Below are 11,268 nucleotides of genomic sequence, written 5' to 3' on the forward strand. Positions count from 1 at the left end.
TTGAGATTAATGATGCATATGGATGCCTTGTAAGTAGTCTGGAATGTTAATTAGATATTAGAATAGGAATTTAATACAGTGCAGAGGACTGGAACATCATCGGAGTTGAAGAAGACGAAGCTAAAACAGACGAGGGCTGCTAAAATGAGGGAGAGAAGGCTCCTAAACCTCTTAGAGCCGGCTCCCAAAGGGGAGAGCCGGCTCTTGGAGTCCTGGAGCCGGCTCTTAGAGTCCTGGAGCCGGCTCTAGGTGGAAAAAATAGAGCAGACTCCCATTTTAAGAGCCTGCTCTTTCTTAAAAGGCACTAAAACAAGTGTTTTAAGGGCTGTTTGGGTTTTCTAGGTATATGCACTTAGTTTAATTTCTTTTAAGTAATGTATAGGACTGTATAAGACTGATATTATGATGGAAAGATATAAATTCATAATTGGATTGAAGATTAGAGCAAGAAAAACCTAAGAGAAAATCAGTAGCTTGCACACTGTTTTATTTGTTTTACCTACTGGAACTTGGCAAGGTTTTTTTTATAAATAATTATACATTTTTCAGTGTTATAAGTATGGCGAATTAATTAAATTTAACTATGCTTAGTTTGGATTTAATTGATACTTCAATTGCAATAATTGTATCGGTTTATCGACTGTTTTTGGAGGATTTGAACGCTATGATTTATTTTAGTAGGTTAAATATTTGGAGCTTGATTTTTAGGTTCTGTAGTGAATACCTAATGCTATTATATATGTATTAAACTATACTGAAGCATATTTCGGAGAACTGTTAATAAATTAATTAAATGTTATTTTTTTATCAATTATGTGGATTGGAGGACTGTATGCACCGGTATGGGACGATGGCATACTAGGGATGGATTAGTTCAGACACTAAGCCTACCTAATCTGGATTGAGGTTAGGATTAACAATAAAAGTTAAGTCCGACTTCTATCAGTGTTAGGTCAGTAAATAACTGAATGACATAATTGGATTTTTGGGATGAACTGTTGTACAGATATCAAGCCACTATATCATATGGATGATATTTTGTATTAAGAGGACACGGATTTTATATATTTATGTTATGACGCCATGGTATAAGCTTGAGTCTCATGACCATGGTTAGGGTGCGTATATCGCCTAGGATGGATAACTGGACAGAGGTGTTGTTCCCTGGTAGGTCTAGGTACACATGACCACGTAATGTGTGATTTACATGGTATCTCTACTCAGGCTGAGACAGACTTATTGGACTAGTGAGCGTCCTATAGTGTGTAATATATACATATATGGACTACTTTAGATATTGTTGAGTCTATCTAAGATATATCTGCGTATCGGATTCCTGTTTGGATTATAATAGGACTTACATGTGGGCCTGACCCACTCTCTTATTTTACAGGTGCTCGTCAGTTCCAGGGTTAGAGCTTGATTGTGTAGAATAGATACAGACTTCTATTCCACCGACTACGTAGGACTGCTTACTTATTAGTTTTGGATCGTACTTCAGTTATTTCATTTTACAGTTGAGATTTTTATTAGGGGTCCACCAGATGGATTCCCGAGTTGTTAATTAATTGGAGGTTTTGGAGTTTAGATTTTAATAATTATATTTTGGGGATTTTTCATTAGAATTCATTTCAGCCAGTTATTATTTATTTCTTATTCTTTAAATTTGTATTCTGTGTTCGTGTATATATTGATTGTCTGATATCCCTCGGATTTGGGCATGGACCTGATCAACCCGTGTCTCGGATCCGAGGGGTATCACATTATGTATCATGTGTAGGGTTACATTTAGATATAGATTCTATGTATTTAAATTAGAGCTTAATAATTTAAAGCTTGTATATCTTATGTATCATGTGTAGGGTTACATTTAGATGTAGATTCTATGTGTTTAACTTAGGGTTTAATGATTTAAAGCATGTATAGCTTATGTATCATGTGTTGGGTTACATTTAGATGTATCTGTGTACTTAAACTATAGCTTAATGATTTTATAGCATGTGTAGACTATGTATCTTGTGTAGGATATTGCTATATTTAGTAACTTATTAAATTCTAGAGATTTCATAAGTATTGTGATAATGAACTTTTGTAGAATATTAAATATATTACTTGTAAGCTTATTACTAAATTGTTGTAAATTTGTAGCTTACTTTGACGATGAGATAGCATGATATGTGATATTATGCCTTGTATGTGTAGCGAATCGCACATTGAAGATTCGACATTTATGCCTTGTGTGTGTAACGAATCGCACATTGAAGATTCTACATTTTAAATGTCATTTTAGACTTGAAACCCTAGGACATGGCTTGTGTGGCTTCAACTCTACTTGTGCATGGAAGGTGGTTTTTATACATTATCTAATTTTGTATAAGTTTTGGACTTATTTTGGAAATAGTTGGGACATCACACAATTTGACATGGCTAGGTCAAGGTCTTAGTACGGAGGATAAGAGTTCCCCCTACAAATATAGTGCGCACTTGGATTGTTCCTGTGGGTCAGTAGCCCGAAGTAACTGTCGACGTCTAATACGCACTTGGGTTGTTCCCGTAGGTTAGTAGCCCGATTAACTTCTACACCTTGGTACTATTCTGAGATTCGATGTGCAAGATATTCCGCTATTTGATTTCACATTCAATTTCAAGTTGACAACCAATGCTTAATTGTAACTTGTGATTTTGGTGCTTTAACTTTTGAAGTTGTTTAATATATATTTCGCTACTTGATTTTACATTCAATTCCAAGTTGTCAACTAATGCTTAATTGTAATTTGTGGTTTTAGCATCTAAAGCTTTAATATTGTTTAGTATATTCGTGTCTAGTATACTTACATATTTCACTATTTTGATTTTATATTCAATTGCAAGTTGACAAGCAATGCTTAATTATAATTTGTGAGTTTATGCATAATATTTAAATTTCAATTAGTATATTCATACCTTGTATGATAGTGCGTAGTATAGTCCATTTCAATTGCTTATGTAGCTTGAGATGATCCCTCAGTTCACCTTACAACATAGATGCTAGGAAGAATGATCCTTTGTATTGATCTATGTGAAGCTTGCATGACATTTGAAACTTTAGAATATACGCATGCAGTTCTTCCTACGAGTAACTTATTTACTCACCCTAGTTATTTGGGATATTTCAGGTACGGAAACCTTGTTTTGGGATGCACAACATCCCTAGGTTGGCGTGGTTACATTTATGTCCTTTTATGTAATTTTACACACATGCAAGTGTTAGCATGTTTAAATTCCACTTTTAAAGTTGTAACGAAGAGCTAGGTTTTAACATGTTTTTATCTCAAAATATGTAAAGTGTGCCTAAGTACACTATTTGGGATCCATTTTATATGTATGAAGTGTGGCCAAGGGCCAAAACGTCTTTTGATTACATATATAGACTTTAGTTTCATGTTTTTCCTTTAAAGGCAAGTTTTGTGAATATTGAGGTTTGACATGTCATATTTTGCATTGGGGGTATTTTGAGGTCATGGACCATTCTAGCGCACTTAAATATCCATCTTACGTTTGTATGCCTGATTGCTTTTGCACACAACACCATTTTTGCAAAATCTGGTTTAAGGGTATTTTGGGGATTTCTTTTGAAAAATAAGTTTCAGCCTTTACATGGTCACTTAGAAAATGTGATTTTAGAGGGGGTTTTCTCACAACATTTTTTAAAAAAATGTCATCTCGGTCTCGAAAACCCTGTGTCAAAGTCTGATTTTCTGGTGCATACATTTTTCAGGAAAAAGTCTAATCTAAGGGGCATTTTGGGTATTTCACTTAAAAAATTAGAACTCCTCTTAATATGGTCACCTAGAAAACATGATTTTTTTTTTTTTTGAGAAGGGTCAGTTCATAACTTTTTTTTCCCAAAAAAATGCCATATAAGCCCTCAAAATCGCATTTCAAATCCCAAAATGTGTGCAGCCCAATGGCATGTCAGGGGGGCTGGCTGCATGCACAGCGCACGCGGTGCGTGCCCACAGGTACCCATGGTGCCCTCCTTGGCAACTTTAACACCTCGTTTTCATTTAACCATAACTCATTCATCCAGACTCCGAATCAAGTGATTCTTGAGTCTAACTTCGTTAATTTTTTGTCCTCTATCTAATGGTATACTCAATTGCATCCAGTTTTGTTTGAAATGACCATTTTATCCCTGATCAAGTACACTTCCCATTTTATAATCTTAGCTTCTGCATTTGATTCTTTTGAGTCTCGTGGTTTCTCGGGAAGTCACGTTGGCGTCTTAGGGATAACGAGTATCTCTAGAGACTTTCTTTTCTAAGTGAAATGACCATTTTGCCCTTAGGGCCATACTTGGTCTATTTTCCACCATAGCATCTGTTTTCATTCTTATTGAGTTTCGTGACTTCAGGGAAGGTCACTTTGCCGTTTTAGGGATGATATATATTCCTAGAGGCCGTGTTTATGTTTTCGCTTTCACATTCGAGATCCGTTTTCGGATCAACCTTCGGATTATCACAGGACGCACTGGCTTATAAAACCAAGGCTGTCACATCACATAACAAGAACACTATAGTTGCAGCCTGTGTAAATGCAATGCAACCCTAAAATGAAGGTTGTGGTGCAATGTAGTATCACAGACATATTTAATTTGTTCATACATGTATGCAAAAAGATTAAATTACCTTTGTAAGTGAATCACTTTGTCATTAAAAGAGTAAACATATCAACATGAATAAATTACCAAATATATCCTTAGTGCATCCACGGGGAATGTGATGGTTTACTTTTATAAGTTCAATTCAAAAATGTTAAATTGGTAGTGTTACAAAAAATAATTTTTTTTTTCAATTGGAACTAGGGGTGCACACAATTAAGTTTTGACTAGTTTGAGAGTTTTCTGGAACCAAACTGATCTTAACGGTTCTAGAAAATCTAGAGTCAAACCAAACCATTTGACCAAAGGAACCAAGCCAAACCGTGAGAAACCGATTTGGTTCCACGGTTTCTTTTTGTTTTTTTTTTCTTTTTCTTTCCCTTCTACAGAAGTATTCATATTTCAAAATCCAAATGCATAACAATAAACCAAGTTAACCAACACATTCAGAACTAGTAATAAATTCAAAACTTTTAATTCATTATTCTCTGTCACTTCTGAAACTGAAGTGAATAAATTCATAATTGCTAATAAACTAATACATTCAGAATTACTAATTCAACAACAAATAATAAGGCACAATTCATAAAACCAACAAAATTCAGCCATTGTAAATTAATAAAAAATAATAATCATTTAATAAATTGATAAGACCTAAAAGAATTAAGAGTCGACCGTATGATTGATAGTTGCTATAAACTTCTAAGTGATTTAGATTGTAGGATTAGATTTTATATACATATATATATATATATATATATATATAATTGAACATAGATATAACTAAATAGTTCGTTTCGGTCTAGTTCGGTCCTAAAGGACCTCAAACCGTATCTTTACGGTTTAACAAATTTAGAATCATGATCGAACTAAACTGTTAGCAAACTGAACCAAATTGGGTTTGGATTTTCAGTTTGACTGGATTTTTGTGCACCCCTAATTGGAATAGTCAAACATGGAGAGGTGAAATTTTTTGTCGGGAGGGAAGAAGTAATATGGAGCACACTATTGTATATAGCATCAAATCTTAATGGGTCTAAAATTTTTATTTTGTAATGCTTCAATATCGAGAGTGTAGTATTATTGATCAATTAAATAAGTTATTATTTCTTATTTATCAAAGAAAATAATAATTAGTTTTCATTATTTGGTTTACTATAGGAGTAGATATAGGGTGCGAGGACGTATCAATTCATTGGTATGCTAAAAAAATCCACATATACTATTCAAGTTGATTGGTCCTACATATTCATAAAATTTGGGATAAATTACACTAACCTCCATGAGATTTGGGCAAATTACACAGAAGTAGAGTGGTTGACCTTTATTACTTTGACCTTTCATGAGATTTGACGCATGTATTCAATGACACGCCATGTCGTTAATAAATTTTTTTAAAAATGACTAAGTTAACCTTTTTTCTTGTGTTAAAAGATCTAAATAATCTTATATTTTGACGTAAAATGATAGAAATATTATGAAATGCCATTGAAATTCAAATTATCAAATTTCATAGTATTAAATATATATATATATATATATATATATATATATATATATATATATATATTTGTTAATGACATTTGATTAGGTTTTTTTTTAGGGGTTGATCAGGCTAATATAGTGTTTACAAGAAGGGAAAAATATAAGCATGAAAGACATTGTTTACTTTTAGGAAGGTCAAAGTAATAAAGGTCAAACGTTTTATTCATACATAATTTATCCAAGCCTCAAACGAGGATAGTATGATTTACTCTAAATTTACTTGAATGTGCATTTTAATAACCTAGTATGTCCCGCATACCTTATATCTAAGGGTGAAAAAATGGCCCGCGGCCTATTGGGCGGCCCAAACCCGGCTGGCTTTAGCTTGGCTTGAGCCTGTGGAGGGCTGCCCAGCCCAGCCCAGCCCTAAAAAATAGTGGGACTAGCTTGGGTATAGGTCTTGGCCCACAACCCGGCCCATCAAAGGCCCGTTAGCCTTCCCACCAAAGCTGGTGATACTTTTTATTAATTTATATTTATATATTTAAGTTACTTGTGTTAAGTTTTTCATTTTTTACTTTTTTTTTAATTTTTATTCTTTTACTATTGAAATTCCAAACTAACTATGTAAACATTTTTTTTTTATTTTTTATTCATGGCCCATATTCTTTTACTGGATTCAAACATCAGTTAGTTTGGTCTTTGGAACATAAGTTAACTGTTTTAAAATTTCTAAGACTCAAGTAACAGGATTTTACATAAGACTTAAGTTTATTGTTTTAAATTTTCATGATTAAGTTTTAAAGTCCAAGTAAACAAAGTAAGGTTTGTAGACTTATGTTTTATAGTGGAGTGTTTCATATCAAATTCATGCAACAGTAGCATAATGGATTACTTTACAAAAAAAAAAAAATAATAATAAAAAGCCTGTAGCCCAGCCCGTTTTAAACCAGTAGCCCACCCGTCTTGTCAAGTCCAAGGGCCGGGCTTGGGATCTCTAAAATGCATTTAGGCCCGGCCCATTAAAAATTAAAGCCTGCGGGCTCGGGCCAGGGCTCCCAAGAACGGGGACTGGGCCAGCCCGGCCCGGGCCGTTATGCACCCTTACTTATTACAGATCACCAATGGTCAACCAAACCGTGAAGGCTAGGTGTGAGTTAACTCATACTGCCCTTCCAATTCCGAACCAACTCAGCCAATGCAGCACGTGAGGACCCGCCTTCGCTCATTGCAGCCCTCGCCTCCTTTCTCTTTGCCTCCGCTTGATTCCTAATCAACTTCCCTTCCTCCGAGTCCATCAACTCTCTGACTCGCTTTTCCACCTCGGCCGCACTCACAAACCCATAGTCAGATTCGGTCATCGGCAAGGCCAGCTTCAGTTCCTCCACCAACAACACCCTATTGATCCTCTGCTCCGCATAAAGTGGCCACGCCACCATTGGTTGTCCCGCACACACCGCTTCCAGCACAGAATTCCACCCGCAGTGAGTGACGAACCCGCCCACCGAGTCATGACTCAGCACAGCCACCTGGGGAGCCCATGACTTCACTACTAGCCCTCTCCCTCTTGTCCCCTCCAAGAAGCCATTAGGAAGTAAGGAGTCCAAATCGGGCTCGGGTGGTGCCAAGAAACGCCTGCTTTGGTCCTCCGAAGGCGGACTACGCACCACCCACATGAACCTATGCCCACTTCTCTCCAGCCCAATTGCAATCTCCTTCAGCTGCTCTTTTGAAAACAAACCTAAGCTACCAAAACAAAGAAACACTACGCTTCGGCTCGGTTGGGAGTCGAGCCACATCAAACACTCATGCTTGCCACCATCGCCACCACCAGCTCCGTCATAGGTTGCAATCAACGGTCCTATGCAATAAATTGTTGGTGTAGGTCCATCAGTAACACAAAGGCCTTCCGATATTGTTTTGATGACTCTAGACTCAAGTGATTCAAATGTGTTTACAATGATTCCAGCTGATTTTGGCATGTGGATAGATGTATTCAGAACATTTTCATAGGCCTTCTCAGTTCGATCGAGTATCGGCTTTGGCATGTCAGTGGCTAGTATTGGTGGCACCCCTGGGATTTCAAGATAAGTGTTGTTCAGATCTTTGAAACTTTTGGTTGTGTTTCGATGGATTGTGGGCAGGTAAATGAAGGTAGCAAGGCAATAGGCACCAGAAGTTTGGAAATAATAAACAGGGATTTTGAGGTCTGCTGCAACAGACATAGCTGGGGTACAAAACCCGTCTATGATAAGGGCATGGACAGTAAAATTCTGGGAGATGGATAGGAGGGCTTGGTGGACATGAGGGTTGTTGAGGCGGAGGAAATCGAAGGCGAGAGTTTCGTGGTGAGGAGAGGAGGATTGGAGAGGGAGAGAAACTGTGGGGAGGTGGTGGAAGTTGATGGGAGTGGTAGCGGATACACGGTTGATGTAAGGAGTGGTGGAGCCAGTGTTGTAAGGTGCGGTGGCGATGAGGATTTCGATGGAGAAGGAAGGGTTTTGGCTGAGTATAAGCTTTCCCAGCTCCACCATGGAGATCAGGTGGCCAATGGCCGGAGAAGGATAAAGAACTATGGCATCCTCCATGGGTGTGTGTACTGTGCTTGAAGTAGAGAGGAGAGAGGAGAGAAGAATGTAGGGTGTACATTTTTTATTTTTATAAGCAAGATAATGTTATAAATGAGAAAATGTAGACCAAACAGGTAAAACCAAAACGCAACATCAGACAACAATCCAAGTCACCATATACCAGCTCGTCATTTAAAACCAACCACCACAATAACCAACTAAGCAACTAAATCAAAACCCAACATCATACCACTAAAAGCAGGGCAACCAATTTGCCAGCAGACTACTACTCAAGAAGCTGCCGCTGCCACATGCTTCTGAAGCCGTGGAGGTAGATCAAGGCATTGAATACTGGATGGAATAAACGGCATCGCCTTCCAGCGAATATATAATACACTGCACTAGAAACAATCAACTACCCCACCACACTACTCTGTTTTGGTTTTGTAAAGTCGGATAACGTGTGAACAATTTGGGAGATTTAAATTTGTCGATTTGATTTCTACGTTAGCTATTGACACGTTTAAACTGGTTCAACTAGAGTGGTAAATTTGGACTTTGGATACTATCAAATTGAGCTGCTTCAAGTGAGATAGTGAGTTGCAACACATATGCGCAACAAAGTTGAACTGGTTTAAGTTAGCTGAACCGGTTAAACTTTCGTGAGAAATTATATGATTTAACTTATGTATATGTTTCAATTGTGAATTGCCATTGACATGACAAATTGACCCTTATACAAAATAATAATAATAATAATAATAATAATAATAATCATAATCATGCATTTCTTACAGACTACTAATTTTGGATCCAAACAATTTTAAGAAAGCAAACAAACCTTAAGAAAATATTTTAATCCCTTTCAAGCTTTGAAGCTTGTTCTGCAACACATAACCTCGAACCCTAACTAAGAAACTAACTTTAGATCAAAAAATAATCAATTCAAAATACTAGTAAAAATGTATGTTTACGAAAACTTTTCTCTACCTTATGGTCCCTGCCTTCATTGTAAATTGCCATTGACATGACGAATTGACCCCTAAAAAAAAAAAAACTCGTGCATTTCTTATGGACCACTAATTTTGGATACAAACAATTTTAATAAAGAAACAAACCTTAAGAAAATATTTTGATTCCTTTCAAGCTTTGAAGCTTGTTCAGTAACACAACCTCAAACCCTAACTAAGAAACTAACTTTAGATCAAAAAATAATCAATTCACCTGGATGTGGTGCGATAGCCCAGTGGTAGGGCATGTGTTGCTTGTGACCAAAGGTCCAAGTTCGAATCTCCACTCCATCAATAAATTAATATATATATATATATATATATATATATATATATATATGATAAATTATTAAATTATTTAAAAAACTTATATAAAAATAATAATAATAATAATCAATTCACCTTGCAAGGTATTTAGATTACTGTGAGGACTTGCATTTTTATCATTTTTCGGACATGTTGGCATTTATGCATTTTATTTTATTGTCGGGATTATGATTAATTGCAAATGTGGTTATTTTATTTAAATGTCATTTAATTATTTTATGAGGGGCATTATTGATTTTTTTTTTTTTTTGTGTAAATGGCATTTATTTATTTTGTGAGGGATATTGTGGACTTCTTACTATGCAAATGGCATAATTGGCATTTGGTTGATTGTTGGAGGTAATGTGGACTTTTAATTAAGCAAACGGCTTAATTGGTATTTGGAAATGTTTAAGGGATGTTGTGGAGTTTTCCTAAGAAAAAGGGCATAGATGGAATTTGATACATGTTGATGGGCTTTTTGGTCATTTTACTTAGTTCACCTTTTGACTATATGTATGCTAGACACCTATGTGTACACTAAGCCTTATTACATGATTTTTTGCAAGGTGATAGATACAAAAACATAATTTGGCATAATACTATTATTCGTTCCTTTGGTTCTTCTTCATGGTCACTTATTTTATATGCAATTTCAAGGCTTTTGTGTTGGGATATTGGGAAGAGTTTGAGAAGGAAAAATGTTCCTCTAGTCATACTCTTCATTTTGATATCAAAGTTGTGGTCATTTCTTAACTGCTGGGATTTTAAAAGTGGGTTTGAAAGAAGAGGTTTGGTTGGGTGCATAGAAAGGTTGTTCTTCCATTTTCATCACCTTGTTGGCTTTGATTCATCATTTGGGTGGCTTTAAATTGTTGTAGCAAGGTTTTTCAAGCTTCTAAGAGGTATGATTGTCTAACCCTCAATTCCTTTGCCTTTAGTGAATTAATTCTTTCATTTTGAGTTGCAAAGTGCATAAAAACTAAACTGAAATTTTGTGCAAATTCTAAAATTGTTTGCCTGAAATTACATGTTGTTGTATTCATGTAAATTTAAAATTTATCTTTTAAAGATGAATTGATATTATGATAATATAGTTAATTATCTTTCATTGAGAATTGATTTCACATAATTTAGTTAAGAAATGAATTTACTATGAATTCCTGAAGTTAGAATCATCTTGTTGGAAATTCTGGTTTGGAGGTAGAATTTCTCCGAGTTTTCTCATCAAAACTGCTTTAAATGGTAAGGTATTTTG

The 11,268-nt window shown here is 35.7% G+C and overlaps 1 protein-coding gene across 1 annotated transcript; it reads right to left on the reverse strand.

Moving 5' to 3' along the window:
- Window positions 1–6,754: 6,754 nt before the first annotated feature.
- On the reverse strand, window positions 6,755–8,923 carry LOC132311213 (UDP-glycosyltransferase 88A1-like). Its single transcript, XM_059809027.1, has one exon. The coding sequence runs from the start codon at window positions 8,710–8,712 to the stop codon at window positions 7,282–7,284; it is 1,431 nt and encodes a 476-aa protein (XP_059665010.1). The 5' UTR covers window positions 8,713–8,923; the 3' UTR covers window positions 6,755–7,281.
- Window positions 8,924–11,268: the final 2,345 nt, after the last annotated feature.

The sequence above is a fragment of the Cornus florida genome, unplaced genomic scaffold, assembly GCF_030987335.1.
Source record: "Cornus florida cultivar Cherokee Brave unplaced genomic scaffold, ASM3098733v1 CherokeeBrave_3.0.0_Hap2_Chr06, whole genome shotgun sequence".
In the NCBI taxonomy this organism is placed as follows: domain Eukaryota; kingdom Viridiplantae; phylum Streptophyta; class Magnoliopsida; order Cornales; family Cornaceae; genus Cornus; species Cornus florida.

Bases quoted from the DNA above. Each gene is read 5' to 3' on its own strand.
- LOC132311213 (XM_059809027.1), bottom strand. From the start codon at position 8,712: ATGGAGGATGCCATAGTTCTTTATCCTTCTCCGGCCATTGGCCACCTG.